The sequence below is a fragment of the Ambystoma mexicanum genome, chromosome 4q (genome assembly GCF_040938575.1).
Source record: "Ambystoma mexicanum isolate Mex_15411 chromosome 4q, UKY_AmexF1_1, whole genome shotgun sequence".
Taxonomy (NCBI): domain Eukaryota; kingdom Metazoa; phylum Chordata; class Amphibia; order Caudata; family Ambystomatidae; genus Ambystoma; species Ambystoma mexicanum.
Genome location: NC_090928.1, coordinates 721,967,299 through 721,990,438, shown reverse-complemented (window position 1 = coordinate 721,990,438; position 23,140 = coordinate 721,967,299). Strand labels below are relative to the sequence as shown.

At 47.0% G+C, this 23,140-nt stretch overlaps 1 protein-coding gene and 1 long non-coding RNA gene across 6 annotated transcripts in view; one reads left to right on the top strand and one right to left on the bottom strand.

Moving 5' to 3' along the window:
• The window catches only part of NUP35 (nucleoporin 35), a 538,931-nt gene that overhangs the window by 355,719 nt on the left and 160,072 nt on the right, over positions 1-23,140 (bottom strand). The window contains exon 1 of one of the 5 annotated variants that reach the window (XM_069608306.1): positions 12,638-13,087. The exons of 1 other annotated variant lie outside the window; for it this stretch is intronic. In XM_069608306.1, the coding sequence (XP_069464407.1) occupies positions 12,638-12,674 (37 nt within the window). In that variant the 5' untranslated portion in view covers positions 12,675-13,087. Of the gene's footprint in view, positions 1-12,288; positions 12,410-12,486; positions 12,519-12,637; positions 13,088-23,140 lie in introns of those variants that run through there. 3 more of the 5 variants (XM_069608304.1, XM_069608308.1, XM_069608307.1) reach the window with 3 other exon arrangements.
• The window catches only part of LOC138467962 (uncharacterized), a 201,172-nt gene continuing 190,987 nt past the window's right edge, over positions 12,956-23,140 (top strand). Inside the window, exon 1 of the long non-coding RNA XR_011268173.1 lies at positions 12,956-13,059. This is a non-coding gene — a long non-coding RNA (uncharacterized lncRNA). The remainder of the gene's footprint in view (positions 13,060-23,140) is intronic.

Here is a 23,140-nt window from a genome sequence, read left to right as displayed (position 1 = left end):
CTGGTGGAGCTTGGGGGGACAGGGGCAGGATGCTAATGACAAATCATCCAAGTGCTTTCGTCTTGGTCCGCCTAAGTATTCAGTCTTAAGTGTCCTCTCATGGCCATCTTTCATAATTTGGTTTAGTATGTCATGGATTGTGTTCCTTAGATTCTGTTTGTAGCTTATTGCTTGCTGGGAACGGGGGGGGGGGTCTCTTCATTGTTTTGGGGGGGTAAGTGGGGTGCGAGTGTGTGAGAAAGAGGATCCTCCCGAGTTTTTCCTTTGTTGTAGGGTTTCGGTTCCAAGCGGATGTCGTTTGATCTGAGCTTTCTTGTTGGCGGATGTAGGTGTAATTTGTCTCTCAGGAATTCTGCAACTTGGTTCCGTATAACTTGGTTGTGTATTGCTCTGTGCGTGATGCACATTGATTTGAATTTTATTTGTTGTTTTATTGGTAAACAGTGTAGTGTTTTTAGCGCCGGCGTGAGGTGTTCTCTTCGGGGTAGTTTGAGAAGTAGTCTGGCTGCTGCAATTTTTATGCGTTTTTTTTTTTTTTTTTTAAAGACAGTTTCCGGCATACCCAGGTATAGGATATTGGCTTAGTCTACTCCGGACATGACTAGAGCAATAATGTTAAGTGTTTTGTTGGTGAATGGCAGTATCCTTTCTTGCCGCCCGCAGGAGAAAGAAGGATTTCTTGAGTAGAGCGTCTACTTGTGGCTGTAGAGTGAGATTGTTGTCCATCAGGACCCCAGGTTTTTTTTGTTTTAAACAAATTGACGATGGTGTTGTACCGAGTTCTCTTGGCCAGGGGATGTAGTCGTCTCCTCTGTTTTTTGTGACAATCATTATCTCTGTTTTTTCCTGGGTTAATTCTGAGGTGGTTCGAGTTCATCCAGTTGAACACCTCACGGAGGCAGTTAGCATTGCGTTTTCTTCTTGGGTGTCTTGTATTTTTAAGATTGTGTGTCATTGGCGTAGTTGTAGCAGGTGAGGCTGTGTCTTTTGATTAGTAGAGATAAGTAGATGGTGAAAAATAGCAGGGGAAAAAAAAAAAGATGATCCTTGTGGTACTCCACATGTGGAGTCTCTTAAGTTGGACTTTAAGAGTTACATCTATATGGTTTCCGTTCTATTTGATAGGAAGGATTTTATCCATAGTAGGGTGGTGTCTGGATGTTGTGGATGACTGTCGAATGCTGTGGATAGGTCTAGAAGTATCAATGCAGTACTGTTTGCCGAGTCTGCTTTTAGATCGTCCCATATTGAGGAGAGCCGATTCCGTTCCTCTCATTGGTCTGAAGCCAACTTGTGCCTGGTCTAGTAGGCAGTGCTCTTCTATGAATTCTTGAGTTGTTTTGTATATTTACAAGCAGTTTGGCCATGTACGGGATGTTGGAGATGGGTCTGTAGTTGGCGAGCCACTTTGAGTTTCCTGCTGTATCTTCGAATAGTGGCCTGATGTACACTGATTTGAAGGAGTGTGGCACTTGTGAGATTGAAGGGTTGAGAACATGTACTGTGGTATTCCATGGCAGTTCCTTGCTTGAGAATTGATTTGTTTATGTCTGGGGGGCTGGGGTCCTCAGGAGAGGCCGATTTGTTGTTGCTTTGGTGTACAAGTTTGACCAAAGTCTCCAATGGAATTTCAGGGAAGCTTTGTAGTCTGTTTGGATGTTCCTCGGGAGGATAGGCAGGGTCTGTAGTATGATCAGGCGGTCTGCATTGTTGGATGCTAATTATTTAGTTTTTGAAGTGGTCTGCTAGGTCACTGCATAGTTGCATCAATGGTATCGGCGTGTCGTTGCAAGCTAGTGGATTTTTTATTTCTTTTATGATTTTGAAGAGTTCTTTTTGGGTGTTGGTGCTTTGAAGATTCGTTTGTCGTAGTTTCCACTTTGTTTTTTGTATGTGCGGATATGTTGCAGAAATTTCAGTTTTTTTGCAGTGTTATTGATCCTCCATTCTAGTTCTCTTATTTTTCTTTTCATGGCTCCGAGTAGTGGGGTGAACCATTTTGCCATTGTTTTTTTACGTGGAGTGAAGGGTTTTTCTTTGGCAATGTTGTCTATGGTTGTTACGATCCAGGTGTGGCTTCTTCCATAATTGTTGCTCGTGGTTTGCCGAGTTCCAGAAGTTCAGTTAGGTTGGAGTATTTTATGGTTCTCCAGTTTCTTTTTATGGTGATCTGTGGTTTGTCTTGTTGCTTGTTTATTGGAGAGATCATTGTGATTATGAATGGAACGATGAAGGTGGTCGCTCCAGAGTATTTGAATTGGTGGTGCTGTGGTAATAAGTTCTTTATTGGCAAAGATTGCGTCAAGTGTATTCCCTGCCGAGTGAGTTTCTTCTTTTAGTTGTAGATTCATTGGTGCAAGTTGTGCGGTTAAAGATTTATTTGGTTGTGGTTTCTTCATCGAACCAGATATTGATATCTCCGAGGAGGATCAGATGATTATGCTTGATGGCTAGGATGGCGATTGCTTCTGTGAAGGCGTCTATGAAGGTTGCATCGTAGGTTGGTGGTCTGTATTTCAGGTTTGTTTTGGGGTTTACTGATACAGTATTAAGGATTAGGATTCACATTTATCAATGTTTAATGGGTTTTCCCGTTTGATATCCAAGTGTTTTTAGTGTAGGATTGCCTGTCCTACCACTCTAGTTTTTTCTGTTTGCTTGGACGCATTTGAAATTTTCACACAGGCAGTTGAGGGCAAGCTTTTAGTTGTCGTCTAGCCATGTTTCAGTTACAAATAGGATGTCAATACCTCCCGCAGACAGGAGGTCGTATATTTTGGTTGAACGTTTGGCCATTGACCTTGCGTTGATTAAATTAGAGGAATTCTTTGGTGTGGTTTTGTTAAGTGGTTGTTCCTTGTTTTGGTTTGTAGTTGTTCAGTTGAGGCGCTTCTGTATTGATGTTGACTGGATGAAGATCAGCAACAGCTGCTTCTTCATTGAATCGGTCTGTTAAATTAATGGTTGGGTTTTTGGTTACCAGGGCTTCGTCGTCTTGTCTGGTATGTTGTGGGTATCGATGGTGCCCTCCTGCTCTTGTGATGTATGGGGCGAGGGGGTTGGAGTCATCCCACTCTTATTGGGTGCTCCTGTCTTTTTCCCCAATGTTTGTGCGGGCATTGGGAGGGGGGGTCTTTGCTTGCCCGGAGATTTCAGTGTCGTCGAGGTATGGAGGCTCTGTGGTTGTCGCGAAGTATGGTGCAAGATAATATTTTTCTCTTGCGTGGTTTGTTCTGGTGTTAACATTGTTAAACGGGGCGTTTCCTGCATTTGCGGCAGCTTCTACTGGGGGTGGTTGGTTTTGTGTATCTGTGTCCATTGTTGCATGTACTTGCTCTCTTTCTCTGCATCCATTTCTGCGTCGTGGCATTTTGATTCTCGGTACCGTCCTCCGATGTATTTGGATTGTATTGATGCTTCCTCTGATCTTAATATGTTCGTATGCTCTCGGGTTCGGTCTGTCCTTCCTGTCGTGGTCATGTGCGTTTCCTACCGGGGCACTGTCATGGGGTTTTGGGGAGTGTAAGGCGTTCAGCTGTCGTGTGTTCTAGGACTCAGTCTAGGTCTAGGTTTTGGAGAACAGTAATACAGCACCTAGGACAGCGGGAGAGGCCTAGGCTTCAGATAGTAGGCGGTAGTGTATGGGACTTCTATTCCGATCCAAGTCCTAGAGATTTACGCACTTTAGGATTTAAAGCACTATCACAGCATGGACCTCTCTGGATGTGAATCAAGTTGAGTGCAAGACTGAACACAGCTAGACCGGAGGGTCCTGTGTGGTGGGAGGAAGGCCTACCCAAGCAAAGCCACTTGAGTGCAAGACCAAATAGAGCTATAGCCTACACCTACACTTCTGTATAGTGGGAGAAAGGCCTATAACTAACAATGCAATTTAAGTACAAGCCTAAACACAGCTAGATCTGGTAAATTAGCCAAGTGGTAGGGCTTCGAGGGTTGAGTAATTGCTCTACTCAACACCCTGGCTGAACCTATCGTACTAGTTGCTGATGATTGATGGTTGGCCACTGGCTTCCCCTGCTGACACTTCCTGGAGCCGCTTTAGAGACGCCCTTTGCCTTGGGGCCCTTGGCTGCACAGGCAAAGGGCTGCCCTTGGAAGGTCAGTGATGACCCAGGCAACACAGAGCTAAGCTCCAATCAGAGCAGAGGGGCGTGCTGGGAGGCGGGAGGGATCAGCAGATGGAATAGTGTGCAGGGTGGAAAAAGCAGGCAAATTCAAAGGGACTTCGGGGTGCAGGTTTCCGTTTGGTAAAAGTTCACATTTAAGGGGCAAAGGGGCACTATTCAAGAAATATGCTCACCTGGCTTCCCAGTCCAAAAGAAGCGAGCGAAGGCTAACGCTGGTCGGTAGACCCAGGCAACACGGAGCTAAGTTCCAAATCAGAGAAGTGGGGCGGGCTGGGAAGCCGTGGAAAAGCAGGCAAATTCAAAGGGCAGAGGCCCTCAAGGTGCAGGAGTTTGCCCCTAAAATTCTAGCTTTACCAGAGGGGCACCATTCAAGAAATACACTCACCTGGCTTCCCAGTCCAAACATTTAACCCTCTTCCTGTAGCATCTGGGGCTGGCCTTCCACAGGCAATGTGTTAAGGTGGGCCCATAGCAAGTAAAGCACTGAGCGTTGTAGGAAAAAGGTGCAATGCTGTAAATGCATTGGATGGACAGAGTCTCCATGTTTTTTGTCCTGTACTCCTTTTACCATGTGTGTTCTGTTTTATTTTCTGCACAGGAGTCCATGTGGAACTACTGGCAGTGCAGCTCTTCCTATTTTTGGTTGTGGTGAACAGACCTTTGGGATACCCTCATGGCAGCCATGGGTGGGGAGGAGATGGGGGGTACAACCCTAGTTTTTCAGCACCTGTGTGAGGCCCACAGAGCAGGGTATGGGCTGGTGGCAGCTCCATGCTGAATTTGACAGGTGCTCAGAGAATCCTCTTTGAGATACCCAGGCCCTGCCATTGCAATCAGTTGATTACCGATAGGAGACAAGATTGCCCCTGCCCCTGTGGCCCCTTGCCTTCTATTGCCCATTACCTTGTTTGCCCAGACTCGGTCCCTTCCCCTGAACGGTTATTGGGTGGAAGTTCCATATATGGTATTGGGGGGGAAGGGAGGGAGGTGGAGGGTTAGATGGGGGGGGGGGGGATTCCTGGCCAGACTGGCTGGAGCATTCCCAATGACTGTATGCCGTGGGTACGCCCTAGGGGTGGGACCTGGGTGATGTAGTGTGTGACCAATATGCATTTCATGTTATGGGTGTCTGGTGTGTGACACAATGAGACAGCCCTGCACAAAACTGTTATGAATGTAGTGTGGAGTGCTGAATGGCTGGGTACTTGTCCCAATCCACGTTCCTTGTTGTGAGTGTCTGGATGGAGAAGAATGGCCTGAATGCACTGTGAGCCAGATTGGCTGCCTGCCTGCTGAATGCCCTTCTGTGACTGGCTGCTGAGCTTGGCCCAGCAGTGTGAACGAGAGACAGAACAGTATATCTCGGGACCTCTCACTTACTGGAATTATTCAGAAGCTGAAGTTGAAACGTTAGGCTTACCTTGAAGCCCAGCTGGAAGACGTCTTTGCTGCTGCTTTCCTTCGCCGCAATCCGAAAGCTGTCCTGTCTCCAAGAACTGATCCAAGAGAGGACCTGCCTACGAGACCTGTTCCCGAGCTACGAGGGAACGTCATGTACCAGCTAACCTTCACCAAGGCTCCCTGGAAGGCTGCCGACCGAGACGGGGACCACCGAGGAATCTGAAGCGAAGCACCCAGACAATGAAATCCATCACTGTTGACCACCATCATCGTCAAGCGAAGCCACACTGCTCCATTGCCTAATACATTTGAATCAAGGACTCCCGTGTTCATCACGGTCGACCACTTTGTCCAGCCGGGGAAAGTAAAGGTTGCTGATGAACCAAGGAGAACCCGCTTGTGGGTTTCCAGCCACCTAAAGACGCCGAAGATCCAAATGCCAGCCATGGTCGAATCCCAATCGCCGAGGCCAATGACCCTACCTTCTTCATTGACTTTTGCGGCAACAAACCATCGTTGTCGAGGTGCAACGCACGGCTCCTCTTCGTAGGACATCCATGACCGATCGTCGACAAGGACAGAAGCTGCCACCTCGACAACATTGTTCACCCCTTTCTTCGCGGAATCTCGATCGATCCGTGGCTCCTGCCTTAAAGGGAGTGCACTCAAGAAGGATCCGTCAATATACTTTATTTACAGGTTGCCCATGCCCAGTTGCGGGGGGGCTCCTCACACAGAACTGAGCCTAGTGGTAGGGGCCCAGTATTCTGCCAATTGTTTAACCAACTTGTTTTCCTCCCAAGTCTATTGTTGATATCTTTTGCTATTGATTTGTATGCAATTTGAAACTGTCAGCAGTTGGTGCATTTTAATGCAGTCAAAGAGTAATTGTGGTACCACATAGAAATTGTACATTTATCATTATAGTATTGCCTGAGCACAAAGTGTGTTATTATGTGTGTATATAACTTGAACCTTATTTATATAAAAGACGGTTATCACTAACAGTGTATGGACATTCCTGTACTTAAGAACCACTGCATCACCTCCAGAGAGCTAAGCTTTGATTGCTCGTCCATTGCTACCAAATAGAGAATCTTGGCTGGGGTGCTCTGTGCTTCTACTCTGCCATATAGAGGGCAGGAGTACAGAAAAAAAACCTTCCAGTCTTGTGGGGGCACCATACGCTACTTTATTTACCAGGATAGGCACAAAGAATACAACACTGGGGATTTGGCACATTATAAAAACTCAAAATCAAAAAGATAAACAAATACAAAGTGGGGAGCACAACATTTAACGCTCTTCCTGTAGCGTCTGGGGCTGGCCTTCCACAGGCAATGTGTTAAGGTGGACCCATGCCAAGCAAAGCACCGACACTGTGGTAGGAACAGGAAAGTCCCAGCTCCAGGTACAAGTAGACATTTAGGCCACATCAGATAAATTGCTAGGACAGACAACCACTGGCATTCTCTCAGTCAACCGATCCTCTCAACCGACATTCACAAAACCCATTCAGGACATAACATTCTCACACACAGCATTCCATGTCAGTCACTGACAGTGTTCCATGCATACAATGCAAGATGCAGAGAAAGACAAGACAACATATCTTCCACCCTAAAAAAAACAAGACAAACCCAAGAAGCAAAAGAAATACGTACACATGGGAAAAAAAAAAAAAATAAATAAAAAAAAAAAAAAACACATGTACATCCCTCAGCTTCTCAAGCTAAAACGTCCGACAACGCACTCACACACTCCTTGAAACCATTGTCACCCAGTGGGACAAAACCCCTCATAAACTGCCTTTCCTGTTACCTAACTGTAAGGTACAAAGACCAAGCAACTGAACAACAGATACCACAACAAAACCATTAAACAACTTCATAACACCAGTTCATCTCACAAACACAAATCATGCTCAAGCACTCCAAGCACTCTGGGTGCGACACCAAAACACCTGTGCAGAAAGACCACCTTCAACAACTTCAACCACCCCAATAAAGGAAGCCAAGCAAGCACTCACCTCATCATGACACGCGCTGCAACAATACAGAACACTGAATCAAAACACTTGGTTCACAAATACATGACAGTATCCACTCACTCCCTCAAATACACATGCATCTGAAATTCAAGTTCTAAGCAAAACAAAAAAGGTTTTTCTTAGTAAGACACAAAATCCATCCTATGAAAGCAAACATTAGCATGGGGCTAGGTTGCAGACTAGCTCTTAGGAAGCCCATCTATCTAACTATCAATAGAAAAACAATGCTAAATTAGGTTACCCCTACAACAACTCAGTAATTCCATCACCAAGTTTTTTTTTTACTTTGAAGTCCAAGCTTTAAAGAAAAGAGTTATAAAATGCTAACATGTATGCAACTTAGATCTCAGCAAAACAAACCTAAAAAAGGTACACCATAACCGTGGGTAAAACTTGACACTCAAAGCATGGTAAATTCAATTTCTGCCAAGTGTAACACTGCTACAGTGGCTTCTCTGTCCCTACTTTCCCAAGCATTTTCAGATGCTGCTAATGTAGCCGCCCCCTTGCGTCTGGTTCAACCTCGTAGATTGCCTTCAGAGCCGTGGTTTACGGATCTCTTAAAGGAGGCTCGCCTCAAACTGCAACAGGCCGAAAGCAAATGGCGCAGAGTATATGAACCTGCTAAAAAAAAAAATACAATACAAAGGCTGATCAGCAGCATAATCTGCTGCCATTAAAGCGGCAAAAAGTCTATATTACACAACCAAAAGTGAAACTTCTCTAGGTCAGCCCAGAACTCGCTTCTCAGCAATTAAGGCTCTTTCTCCGGCTGAGAAGTCGACACCTGGTGTTACTCCTACCAAAGAGCTGTGCAATGCTCTTTCGCAATATTTCATCACAAGGATCGATACCCTACGTCTGTCACTGCAACCTCACCCACCACAAACACCTCTATCCTCTCTGTGACAGTTACTCACCCAGCAATAAAAAGCTGGTCAACATTTCCCAGTTTTTCTGAGGAGTCAGTATTGGCAGCGATTCAAACCATCAAATCCTGCTCCCCTTCTGATGTCATCCCTTTACGGGTTATGAAGGAAATATCTCCGGACATCCTTTCAGAGATTACGGTGGCCATTAATGACTCCTATCAATCTGGGCTGGTTCCACAGGAATTGAAGGCAGCCAGGCTTATCCCCCTGTTAAAAAAAAGCCATATTTAGGTCCCACTGTTCCATCTTATTTTCAGCCTATCTCACTTCTTCCTCTATTATCTAAACTTCTTGAGTCACTGGGGTCTCCGCTGTTGTCTACATTTCTTGAAGCCTCTCTTCTTCTTGATCCTTCCCAATCTGGTTTCCGGCCTGGTAGGGGACCCGAGAACATACTGGTCGCTGTGCAGGGTGATATGGCCAGGGTGGTGGATGCAGGTGGAGTGGGGGCCTTGATCCTGCAACATTTGACACAGTCGACCACTCCATCCTGCTGTCCTGCTTCACCCAGGGCAAGTACTGGTCTGGCTCACTTCATTCCTGACGGATCGTACACAGACCCTCTCTTTGCCCCCCTTTCTTTCTGCTCCTTGTCACCTCAGTTGGGGGGGGGGCGGAGTACCACAAAGTTCATCTGTCTCCAATCCTATTTAACATCTATATTTGGGCCCTCGTATATTTGATCCGCTCCTTCTGGGTCAGACGCTACTCATACGCCGACGGCACTCAGATCTTAATCAGATTGGATCCCGATCAAGCTACGGTGTCGTCGTGCCTACAGGAGTGTCTGGGTGCCGTGGGAGATTGGATGAACTGCACCTGGCTCTGCACCTGGCTCAAATTGAATGGAGACAAAACGTCAGGTGATGGTGGTGGGCTGTCCTCCTAACCCCACTCTCTTGGTATCCAGCTTCTGGCCCTCATCACTGGGTCCTCTTCCTGTGCCGGTTGGCAAGGTGAAAAATCTGGGGGTTATCCTTTCTGCCTCATTGTCTATTGACAAACAGGTCACTGCGATTTGTCAAGCTGGCCACTTTCAATTGAAAGACGGTGCTTCCCATGATCACAGCCCCACTGCACCCTATGGTGGCGACGGCCATGCTGATGTCTCCGCTGGACTATTGCAACTCCCTGTATTTGGCACAACCAAAGGGCATGATTCAGCGGCTGCAACGACTGCAAAACCTAGCTGCGCATGTGGCTACTGGCACGCCCTATGGAGCACATATCTCCCCTGTGCTTCGAACCCTCCACTGGCTCCCAGTGACCCAGCAGGTCAACTTTAAGGCACTTTGTATAGTCCACCTGAGCATGGCGCTGAATACCTTCAAACCAAGTTCACCCGCTACCATCCCAGTCGTAACTTGCGTTCTGCGTCAGCAGACCGCTTGGTGGTACAGAGTTCGGGTTGGTGGCCGTGCTTTATCGGCGGCTTCCGCGGTTCTATGGAACGACTTACCACTAGCCATTAAGAAAATACCCAACTATATTGCCTTTAGAAAGGCTGTCAAAACATTTTATTTTAAGAAGAACTGTATCTGAGCTCAGTTATGGCTTCCTTTCTCTCAGCGCGAAGATGCCCCTCAGCGACCATGCGTTCTAGAAGTAACACTAAATTGACTCAAACACACCACAGAAGTTAGAAAATCCACAGGCCTCACTCCACACTATTCCAAAATTCAAATGCATATTAACCACTATTTAAGTACTAAGGGAACAAAACACAAAATAAGTAGGCCTCTCTGTTACATTGAAATCTGCCTGAAGAATTGAAATCTGCCTGAAGAATTTCAAAAAGGCAATATCTAATTCTTGTAGAGCTAATAGCCAACGGTTACCTGGCATTCTCAACAGTACTACATATGGAGCAAAAACGTGGATTACAAGCTGCTCTTTCTCCATTCACTCCTCCTAGAGTGAGCCAAAACAGTCTTCACTTATTTTCTCTTACCCTTCACAGTACCTTAGAGAGACACGTTGATATGGAGAAACTACAACATCCCCTCTGTGACTGGAACTTCCTTCCACTTGTGGCATCCTATCACGTTTGACCTTTTTGGTCCGTCCCAAACAAAAACTTTTAGCCATGACACCTGTGTCGTTATACAGTTGAGCCCCTCGCCTTTAAGGGATCTGATCTCCTGCTCACATTCGCCACAATTCCTGGGCCAATCCCTTTTGTTGTCGCATTGCTTGGAAAGGACGCATCTTGACAGTTCCACACAAAAGACCTCCCGCAAGCCCGTACACACGGAAACACAGCCAATTACTTGCCTTAAACCTTGACTTGCTATTGTCATGCGTTGAACAGCCACAGGTGATCTCTGACCTACTCTTTGTTCTCTGTTCAAATCGGTGCCGACATACTCTTCACAGCCAGATGTCCTTGTCAGAAAGAAATTTTAAAAAAATGTAAAAAGAGAACCTGCGAACGTATCCCGGCTCTCCACCAGTTGCGCTCCAATGACTGACATTCTACAACTGCACTTCACAGGAAGCAGGGCAGAGCTCTGCAGTACGACACGCTGCTGCTCGCTGGCCTTCCGAACTCCTCTGAAGTAAAAAAAAAAATAAATAAACACATCTCACTGCCGTCAACTGCCCCTTGGCCGCTCCCCAAATGCAGACAAATGCAAAAAAAGGCAACAGGTAACACTGCCGGCCCTTCACAGCTCCTCTTTCCAACAGTCAGGGAAAATCACCCCCTGGGAGAGCCCCGACTCGCCAATTACTGTCCTCTGCACTGCTCCTGGGATCCTTATTTGACACCCAGTGATGGCTCTTTTCCTGCCTTCAAAAACAGGCCCTTGCCCCTGGCAAATACTGGCACCTTGCTGGCCCTCAGCCCTGGCAGATCTTCTGCTTTGCTCCTTGCAAAGCCACTGGCCCTTAGCCCAGGCATTCCCTCTGCCTGCCCGCTGGAAAGCTTGCTGGCCTTAGGCCCTGCCTCCTCACATAACTGGCATTAATGGCCTCACTGCACTGCTACCTGAGAGGATCTTCCCTTGGTCTGGGGGACAGTGGAGGTCCATCTTCTGTCGAGCTACTGTCAAACCAGCACAGCTAGCATCCTCGTCACAATTGTTAAGGTGGGCCCATGCCAAGCAAAGCACTGACACTGTGGTAGGAACAGGAAATTCTTTATTAAGTCCCAGCTCCAGATACAGTGTACAGGTAGACATTTAGGCTACATCAGGTAAGTTGCATCCTCCCTCAGTCAACCCATCCTCTCAACTGACATTCACAAAACCCATTCAAGACAGAAGATTCTCACACACAGCATTCCATGTCAGTCACTCACAGTGTTCCATGCATACAGGGCAAGACTAAACACTATATTCAATTATTCTAGGGTGTGATCACCTGCACAGTAATCAGTGTCCCCAGATGCCTTACTTGTTTTTAATTTCTATAAAACTAAAATAGGTCTGTAACAAAAATATCCCAGGCTTAGACATTTCTCGGAGCTATTTATCTCCCACATTAGCATATAAGATGAGTCTTGGTATCGTCAAGCCAACAACTACAAAGAGCTAATTTTGACTGCCCGTGTCAACTGGTGCCATGATGTAAACCATAATGTCGAGTATAGTAACTGTGCGTGTTGGAAAGGTATGTAAAAATGGAGATAAGGACACACTTATAATAAAACATATCAAGCAAACGGGTCTATAACGGACAAAAAGGTTATAAAGTGCATCTCTTGTGGCAGTTACATTTGTAGCTCCCCATGCATACGCACTCTAAGAATGCTTACATTGTAAAACGGATAACAAGGGGGTGAAATTCTGTTTACTGTCCTGAAGGGGCCATGCTCGCTGCGTAAACATACTACCCGCGACTGGCACACTTTACCCGTAGAGTGTGGTTGCTCCATGCGTTTGCGAGTGGCACACTGTATGACGTGCTCGTCGCACCAACACTACTCACGCCAATGGCACACCCTCAGCCTCACCTTCCTGCTGTTGGAACTGCTCCAGCTGGGCCCTGGATAACGACTGAAACGTTAGTGAAATAATAGACAACCCTGGATAGGAGCCACCTGTAAACCCCACCAGCAGTAACCGCTCTCAAACGGGGGCTACCCAGCAACTGCTGATACTCACCAAGTGGCTCCACGGTGAAGGCGGACATCGGGTACATGAGGAGGCCGTACGGAAGACAGCGGCAAAAACCCAAAGCACAGGAAGAAGAACAACCAATTCCACAGTGCCGGTGTCACGTGATCACCATGCATCCCCGGTGATTTTAGATGCAAGACCCACCCACCCCGTGACAGGCATTTTCTGATTGGTCAACGAGTTCAGCTGTTTTTTTTATTCAGAATTCTTTTCAGTTGGCGCGAACGAGTCTCCTGCCGGGACTAAACCGCAGATACCGTTTGAGAGAGCCCTGTGAGTTACTGTTTCTACTAATGCCGCACCCACCCACAATGCGTGAAGGAAAACGTTCGGTTAAATTTGCTGGCATCTCTGCGGACCGCCCTGATATGTATGGGAGGAAGCGCGTCCCACAGTGGCCATGTTGGGTCAGTACTGAACATGAAACGCTGAAGTATTAACGTTTTTTGTGTGCCTGATCTTAACATGGATCATCGCTCTGACATAATCTTGTTCGTTCCAATGTATCCCATTTTACTTGCCGTTACCGAAGACATACACGTGCACGCGCGTAAACTCCCAGAATGGGATCGTGCTCCCTCTTACGCAGTCTAATGTGTGGGCCAATTCGTCAAGCCTATGGTCATGAAAGTAACGTTGGCAACAATTGGCGGGGAGATTGGTCTTCTCACTTTACAAGCTGTGAAGTGCACGTAATTAAAAGGGAAGCGTGGCAAGTTGGGCACTTCGTTATGTAATTTTAATTGGAAAAATAGCCATATATCACTGTGACTGCTGTGCATTGCCCTACATTTGCTTGGTGTAGTCGTAATCGCATCCCTCTCTCGTGATCCTACGCAAACCTCTCATTTACTTTCACAAACATTGTGGTGTCTGTTTTTTCACTTAATCTATGAGGAGAGAGACATCACTCAAAATGGATGTATGAGTGTCACTCCTTGGAATGAACGCATACGTTTATTATATCTAATATTGTATGTAGTTAACTGTTGTGATTAACTTTGCATTCATCTGGTGCAAGTGACTAGAATCTTGAGATGAATTCAGGGCTTAGAATGTTTATCTATGAGTGAGTTCCAGGTTTGTTAGTTGCAAGGATGTAAGCCCTGAGAGGATGCCGGTGGGTGTCCTATGTCCCCTTTTACTTACCTGACCCTAAGAACTGTATTTGGTGTACCTAAACCTAAGTAAATAAGTTAACAGTTCACTGGAGTGTCAGAGTCATTTGTGGCCAAACCTTGAACACAACACTGGCGACGAGGATGGGATCTGGCTGTGCTGGGGGGACAGCACCAAAGGGAGAAACCCACCGCCCCCCCCCCCCCTCTGAGAAGTGATCCTCTCTCAGGTAAGAGCGCTGGATGGCTGTGAGGCACTGCAAGTGCAGTGAGGGCAATTGAGGTCCAGACAGAGGTGCTACAGAGGCAGAGGGGGCAAGAAAGGCCCAGACAGAGGCGCTACGAAGGCACTGGAATAACAGAGCAGCTATGGATGTAAAGGTGCTGCATGAGGCAGTGGAGAGGTTCTGCCAGGGCAGTGAGGCGCTACAATGGGCAATGAGATGTTGCAGAGGCAGTGAGGCGCTGCATGAAGAGGTGCTGCGAGGGCAGTTAGGCGCTGCAACAGGCAGTGAAGAGGCACTGCAGAGACAGTGAAGCGCTGCTAGGGGCAGTGAGATGCTACAGAGGCAGTGAGGCGCTGCATGAAGAAGTGCTGCAAAGGCAGTGAGGTGCTGCAACAGGCAGTGAAGACGCACTGCAGGGGCAGTGAGGTGCTGCGTGAGGCAGTGAAGAGGTGCTGCGTGAGGCAGTGAAGAGGTGCTACATGAGGCAGTGAAGAGGTGCTACATGAGGCAGTGAGGCACTACAAGAGGCAGTCAAGAGGCGCTGCAAGAGGCAGTCAAGAGGCGCTGCAAGAGGCAGTGAGTGGTCGCTGCAGAGGCTGTGAAGTGCTGCATGGTGCAGTGAAGAGGTGAGGCGCTGCGAGGGCGGTGAAGTGCTGCACAGGGCAGTGAAGAGGCACTGCATAGGGAGTGAAGAGGCACTTCAGTGACAAGGGTGTGCTGCAAAGGGCAGTGGGGACAAGAAGTTCTAGTGTTGAAAGGTACAACGGTCTGCTGTAAAGTGCAGTGGGCTCTGTGAGACTTATGGTTATTAGAAGGAGCTGTGAAGTTCATTGGAGCAGCAAGGTTCATTCATTCATTGGCATGGTGAAGTTCAAGGTGGCAGTCTCTCATAAAGCATTTAAGAGAATTGAGACTGTACAAACATTCAGAAGAGTTGGAAGTTGTTAATGGATCTGGGAGGGGCCTGGGGCCCATGGACTGTGCAAACATCTGTTGCGCCAAGGCTACAAGCTATTGGTCATAGTGAAGGCAGCTGAGATCACTGACAAAGTTATCCGATGTCAGCGCTTACCTTTGACTGGAACCGAAGGTTGCTGCGGTTGGCTTGAGTGGAGTCCTGGAGTTCGGCATGAGTGCTGCAGCGGGAGGCCTGACTCAGTTATGAAGTTTGATGGGGATGGGAGCTCTGTGTTCCTCTGTTACACTCTATGAAATGGTGAAGTAGGAGAGAATGCAGAGGTGCTGGCGATTAGAGTTGAGATACTAGAGCTGATATATATTAGTTTATTAGAGTGATGTTGTAGGTACATGTCTCTCTCTTTAATTGAGTTATGTAGTTTAACATATTTCTCTCCACAGGCGGACTACTGTCCATTACATGTGTTGCATGTGTAAAAAGGTGCAATGGTTGAGGTGAACCGTTGAGCGGACTACTGTCCATTACATGTGTTGCATGTGTAAAAAGGTGCAATGGTTGAGGTGAACCGTTGAGCGGACTACTGTCCATTACATGTGTTGCATGTGTAAAAAGGTGCAATGGTTGAGGTGAACCGTTGAGCGGACTACTGTCCATTACATGTGTTGCATGTGTAAAAAGTTGCGATGGTTGAGGTGAACCGTTGAGCGGACTACTGTCCATTACATGTGTTGCATGTGTAAAAAGGTGCAATGGTTGAGGTGAACCGTTGAGCGGACTACTGTCCATTACATGTGTTGCATGTGTGAAAAGGTGCAATGGTTGAGGTGAACCGTTGAGCGGACTACTGTCCATTACATGTGTTGCATGTGTGAAAAGGTGCAATGGTTGTGGTGAACCATTGAGCGGACTACTGTCCATTACACTGTCTGTATAAAAAGGGAAATGTTGTTCCTAGACTTTGGTGCCATTGTTTTGGCATATGTTGGTAGACATGTATGCGGTGATGTGTGAGTGAAATAAGATATTAAGGTTTTGAGTGTTTATTAAATCTTCATTAGAGTTATTAAGTTGATAAGTGTTCATCATTAGCTGTTCTATGTAGGCATATTAATATGTTCTCTCCACAGGTGGACTTTTAATTTTAATCCACAGATGGACATTGATGTTAATGTTAATAGATTTTGAAGTGGTGACAGGGTCTAAACCTTTTGGAGTTGGTTGTGGTTATATATGAAATGCTTTGAATAATCTTTTGTTTTTCAGGTGGGACTTTACTGGACAAATCTTTTGATGAAATATTGATCTTGCCACCGATACTTTACTGTTCTTGTTGTTGTCCCTATAGGGGAAAGATGTGTTGTGATTAACTTTGCATTCATCTGGTGCAAGTGACTAGAATCTTGAGATGGAATTCAGGGCTTAGAATGTTTATCTATGAGTGAGTTCCAGGTTTGTTAGTTGCAAGGATGTAAGCCCTGAGAGAGGATGCCGGTGGGTGTCCTATGTCCCCTTTTACTTACCTGACCCTAAGAACTGTATTTGGTGTACCTAAACCTAAGTAAATAAGTTAACAGTTCACTGGAGTGTCAGAGTCATTTGTGGCCAAACCTTGAACACAACATTAACTACAGCATCATCAATTATAATAACCATGTTGCACTTCACTTTTCGTGCAACTTGCTGAAATGTCTACTTCGTTATTCTTAACTTTCAATTAACTTAAAATACATGCCAACTGTTCCAGTTTAGATAGGAGACTCCCGATTTTCAGTTGAAAATGTTGCTATTTTTACCTTCTCCCGACTCAAATATCCCTAACCCCAATGCAATTCAATGGGGAGAATTCAGATTTTCAACACATTCGTTAGAGAAAGTCATAATTCTATTAAAGACACAGAGGCGAAGGATTATGCTTTCTCTTCAACTTTACTGTTCAGCAGCAAAGAAACAAATACCATTGAACATGAATACAAAACTTTTTTTTTTTTAAATATATTTTTATTTTATTTTTTAAGGTCAAACAAACGCACTACAACTGTTTCAAAACATAGAAAGCATCATATTCCAACACATTTTCAATCTCCCCAACTCCCCCCTCCCCCTTTAAACTAGAGCCGGTTCTCACATATTGTTTGCGGGAACATCATTGGGTGGCACACTACCTAGACAGCCATCAATCGGGTCCTCTGTTTCGTTGTCACCCTGGTGAGGGTTTGCTAACGAGGCCACCCATTGCCGCCAGGCTTCTTCTTCGCCCCCCTGGTGACCGCTTCAAACCAGACTACGGATTCAGCTTCCGCCCACCTCAAGAGGTCTGTCCACCATAACTCCACCCTAGGTCTGTGGGCCGCCTTCCAGCCCATGGCGATCCTACGTTTGGCCAAGACATAGGCCAGGTCCTTCATATTGCTTATGTGTTTTAAATGCCGGGGTCTAGGGAATAGTCCAAGCATGCATGACCAGGCCGATTCCACATCCAGCACCACCCCCCCGCCAGCCAGTCTCGTCTTGACCTCGTTCCAAAATCTATGCACCTCCGGGCAAGCCCAAAACACGTGTAGCAGTCCCGCGTTCACCTCCCCACACCTGGGGCATTGCTGCATAGCTGATCCCCCCAAACTTTGCAATCTTCCCTCGGGTTAAATAAGCCCTGTGGGTAACATACAATTGAAGCTGTTGGAATCTCGCATTACGGGACACCTTTTTATGGTACCTCTGGGCCCGTTCCCATTGCCCATCCGTCATGGGTCCTCACACCTCCTCCTCCCAATCTGTCTCAATTGGAGCAACTCCTTCCCTGCCCTTGCTCGCAGGAGCTCATATATCCTCTATATTTCGTGCCCGCCCTCCGATACATCATAGATGGTTTCCAGGGAGGCATCTGGATCCTCCGCGAGCACTGTCTCCGGCCATCTTTCTCTAGTCTTTTTCACCAGCCTAGTGTAGGTTATATATTGGCCACCATGTACTCCCGTCTCTTCCTGCAGCCGCTGAAAGTCCACCGCCTCCCCTTCCTGCCATATGTCCCAGGGGTGGCTAGGCCTACCTGTTCCCAGTATCTGCGGACCGATTCAAGTAGTTGAGAGCCGCTCCCACACAGAGCCGCCAAAGGGGCCTTCTGGGAGTATGGTTCCTAGTCCCCCCCAATCTTCCATGTCCTGTGCCAGATCTCCCAGCCCAACCTCAGTAGCCGCCCCTTGCCCACCAGTTTATCTCTGCCCAACCACACCACTTCCATCAGAAAGTATGGGGCTGTATCTTCGCGCAGGAGCCTAGCTTCCGCCGAATCTTCAGTCGAGAGCCACCTGGCCACGTACTGCAGCTGCCCCGCCAGGTAATAGAGTTCGAAGTAGGGATCTGCAGTCGTGGGGGCTGGTGTCTCCAGTCTACCACCAAGGGCGAGTGGTCCGACAGCACTCGGGCTTTGTATTCTGCTCCTTCTATTTCTCTCACTATCCCGGCTGTTACAAACATGTAGTCTAACCTTGTGTACAAATCATGTGGCGCTGTGTAGTGTGAGTACTGTCTATCCGTGGGATGCAGCCTTCTCCACGCATCCTCTAGGCCTAGGTCTTTCAGTAGGGTACTCAGCGCTTTAGCCGCCGATGCCGTTTTTCCTGCCATGTCCTTGGACCTATCCATACTGGGGTCTACGGTACAGTTAAAGTCCCCCCCACACTACCGTACCCCCCGCTAGGGGGCCAAGTTTACCGTAGAGGGTCCTAAAGTAGGCCGTTGTATCATTATTGGGGGCGTACAAATTTATGATGTGTACTTCTCTGTTTTCCAAGAGACCCGTTACCACCACCATTCTACCCTCCGGGTCCACCGTAGAGAACATTAATACAAAACTAATAAAAACTACAATAACCAAGTTTTTCTGAGTTTTTGTAGTCCATTTCAATTGGTCTTCGAACTGACCATGTGATAAGTCTGTAACCAATAAACAAAGTCCTCAGTGTATAAAACCTTCTGTCCTCTTTCCATTCCTCCTCTTTCTTTGTCCTTGCGAGGTTGTGTCCTGTACTACTTTGAAATTCTGTCCATTCCAGTCGTGTCCTAGATCAAATTCCAGATTGCTTGTTGTCTGTTGCTAAAGAAAACAATCAAAGAGGTGACTATAAACCAAAAACAAGGGTGGGACAATCATATATCAGCAATACAGTCTATAATATGCCCAATTAAGCATTTACAACAAAATTGCATATAATATACATCCTGTATGTCTCCATAAACATAATCAATGCCAACCATACATGAATTACAATACATTATATTTTACGATTGATCGGGTGGGATAATCCTTCGCCTCCGTGTCTTTAATAGAATTATGACTTTCTGTAACAAATGTGTGGAAAATATGAATTCTATGTCAAGACCGGAGGCTCGGATTATGCTTGTTCAAAGCCTACTCGCCACTAACGATGATGCACTTTCCATAGGTTAAAAATAGAAAGTTTTAAAAGTCGATTCATTTGACCAATCTGCAGATCTCATAATGTCCTCTACTCTGGCTCCTATGTTATACGCTTTAGTAGCCATCGCTCCTCTAGTTGAATGAGCGCCATATTTTTCGATATCGATACCCGCTTGTACCATTACCCATCTAAGCCATCTGGCTATGGTGGTCGGTCTAACTGCTTTAAATGGTTTACAAATTGCTATTAGTAATTGTGACACCCCCGGGGGCCTTACTTCCCTCGTCATATTTTCATATGATGTTAAGCATCTGACTGGACATAATTTTGGTTGATTTGGAAAAACCTCATAGGAAATAGATCTCAACCCCGTTTTGGTCCTCCTAGTTATGAAAAAGGTCACCCCGTTCGGAGATATACTTTTCCTGTTAATCTCCAATGCTCTGACATCAGAAGATCTCTTGTATGCTAAAAGACATAAGAGCATGGCTAACTTGCCCGAAATTGCTTTACATGTCAAATCCTGATTATCTGGCCATGATAAAAATAGTTTCAAAACCTTGTCTACATCCAACAACTGATTATATTTCTCGCTAGGGGGTCTAATCATCTTTACTCTTCTCAGAAGTCTACAGATCAATGGGTGTTCCCCAATTGCTAAGCCTTCAACTCTAGGGTGCCCTGCCGATATCGCAGATCTGGCTGTGTTGATAGTTCTGTACGCCTTACCTTGAGCTGCCATCTAGGCTAAAAAATTAGCTACATGTACTACATCCGTTCCATCGGGTTGGATATTCCTTTCCAAACACCATCTACTCCATCTGAACCATGCTGATCTATAAGCTTTGTGTGTCCCTGGGGTCCATGATTCGCTAATGATGTTTTCAGCTTCATCCGATAGTCATGGCCTAACCCAAGATCTCCTGAAATCGCCCACGCTAAGAGATTGAGTCCCAAGATCTCCTGAAATCGCCCACGCTAAGAGATTGAGTCCTCCTGACCTCACCAGTGGGTGACTGCGGCCTCTGGGATCTCGAATGATGAATTCTGTGTTGGGTAAAGCCACTGGGTTCTGATAAGTCAATGTAACGCTCACCTGGCTCCAACGGAGGCGCTGGTCTGGTCTGGGTTGCTGTGGCCTCTTCAAGCGTGCTGTGCAGAATTCGGACCACCGATTGAACAGGACCCCCAAATCTTACTTGTCTGGCCCGTAGGAATATCCTTCTGCAGATGAGAAAGGGGATTAACTGTCTGCTGAATAGTGTGCTTGCTCCCCCCTTACCCTCTTCGTTCTTCTCTGACTTCCTCCAAAACCCCCGGTTTAAGCTCACCTTATGGTTTGGAAGGATGAACTCTCCATCCTGCTTCTGGTGCAGGGGCGCGCGTTCGTCCAGTTACTTCACTGGTTTTCAGAATGCCGCTGGCACATCCACTTAACTTTTCTGAGCGATACGCCGTAAGTATGAAGATGCAAAAGTTCAAGTGTGAGCCTCCTTTTATGTTGTTTTTTCTGTCCTTTATTTCAGGTGCAGAACAAAGGCGACGCGTTGAGGGGTTATCAGGTGAGTTAGGGATGAGGGCGACCCCTCTAAATGTCTTTATAATTTCCCAGTAATGTCTTTTGTCCTTTCCCCATAGGGGCCGGGGTGCGGTACCTGCCAAAGATGCGGCGCCGACCCGAGATGTGGAATGGTTCACCAAGAAAAGCCGGTAAGTAATATGGCTGAAAATTCAGCTTTCCGCTTGTGTTCCCTTGCTCACCTTTTGTCTCTTCTTCTCTCCCCTAGGTGCAGAGATGTGGCGACCGGTGCTGAGAGCCGCGATGGAGCCGGGCGGCGTCTCGGGAACAGGTGAGTGAAGCGCGGCGCTGCAGCGAGCAATGCGGTTCTTTTAAATGGAAGTCTTCTTTCAGGAATGCTGGCGTGAAGATTCCGGATGCAGGTAAGAAGGTTGAATAAGTTCTTGGTTTTCACCTTTCTCTTCTCTTATTCCCTTACAGGTGTTCCAGGTTCGAGGCGGGCGTGGCTGGAGTCCAGGTGCAGGAGCAGACACGGTGAGCGTTCAGCTGCTGGGATGCAGAACAACGCGAAGCACGTGTGGCTGTCCGGGCGTGGCTTAAATAGCTTTGGAAGAAGTTCCAGGTGAGTATTCTTCCACAGCCCCACCCAAGTAACAAAATAGTTCCTTCAGAAAAATAGTCCCACCTAAGCCTCATTTGGCTTGGTTCATCATGCAGCATGGTCTGCATCAGGTGAGTGTGCAGCATGGTCTGCTTCAGGTAAGTGCACCAAACACTTCCCCTTATGAGCCTGGCGCCAAGGGCGCCAGGAGAGAGTCCAAAGAGCCCCTATAAAGGGCCGCTGGGCTTTTACCCGGGGGCGTGATGCCTGCTCCCGGGGGTGCTGGGCCTGGCCTGGTGCTCCGGGGGTAGGCATCATGACAGCCAATTCCAGCAGGCTGGGAAACCACACCTGCCATTTCCAGTCCGATGTAATTAGGATTAGGGATGCTCCCTGTCATCTCGCCTGAGCTAGCGTCCTTGTTATCATGGAGAACGGAGGAAACGCGTAGTTCTGTTGACCCCAGGATTGCAGGAATGCATCTGTCGCCTCTGCTTCTGGATCCGGTCTCCAGCTGAAGAACCGGGGTAATTGTCTGTTTAGTCTCAATGCAAATAGGTCGATCTGGCATGGACCCCATCGAGACACCAGCTCCTCGTCCAGCTTCCAATCGCTGGCGTCTCTGAGGTATTTGGAGTTCCAATCTGCCACTTCGTTCTGCTGGCCCGGAAGATATTCCGCCGTCACTGAGACTCTTCTCTCCAGACAGAGTTCCCAGAAGTCCTTTGCCAATTCTGCTAGTAAACTGGATCTTGTCCCTCCCAGTCTGTTGATGTACCTGACTGCCGAGACATTGTCCATTTTCAGCAGCACGCAACATTGAACCCTCTCCTGGGTCCAGCATTTCACTGCAAAGGACCCTGACAGTAATTCCAGGCAGTTCATGTGGAGACTCGTCTCTAGATCTGACCACCTGCTCCCTGTCGACAGGTTTCCGCATCGGGCTCCCCAGCCCCATCTGCTGGCGTCGGATTCGATGATCAGGTCCGGGGATGAACCAAATATCGCTCTTCCGTTCCATGCCTCCATATGAATGAGCCACCATTCTAACTCTTCCCTCACTTCTTGTGAAATAGTCACCTTTGATTCGTATGAAGTGCCCCTCCTGAGGTGATAGATCTTCAACCTCTGGAGTGCCCTGTAATGAAGAGGTCCTGGGAAAATCGCTTGGATCGATACCGCTAGGCGCCCCACTAATCTCGCAATGTCCCTCAACGAGAGTTCTCCCTTCGCTAGTGTGTGTCTCAGCTGTTTTTTTGATATCGTTCACCTTGTGAATGGGTAGACTGAGCGTTCCCTGATTTGAATCCACTATGAAACCCAGGAATTCTATTGACTGCATTGGTACCAAACTGGATTTCTCCCAATTTATTATAAAACCCAGACTTTCTAACAAATCTATTGTTATCTGTACTTGTTCAATCAATGTCTCCTTCTCTTGGCACATCAGACATTTATCGTCTAGATATATTATAAGTCTTATCCCTTGAGCTGAGGTGTGATACAACTGGCTTCATCATTTTAGTGAAACACCATGGTGCCGATGCCAGGCCAAAGGGTAGGCAACGGAACTCCCATGTCGCTTCCCCCCAGATGAATCTTAGAAATCTGCAGTGTTCCTCCGCTATGGGAATAGTCAGGAATGCATCTTTCAGATCTACCCTGGCTAGCCAGTCTCCCTGAATT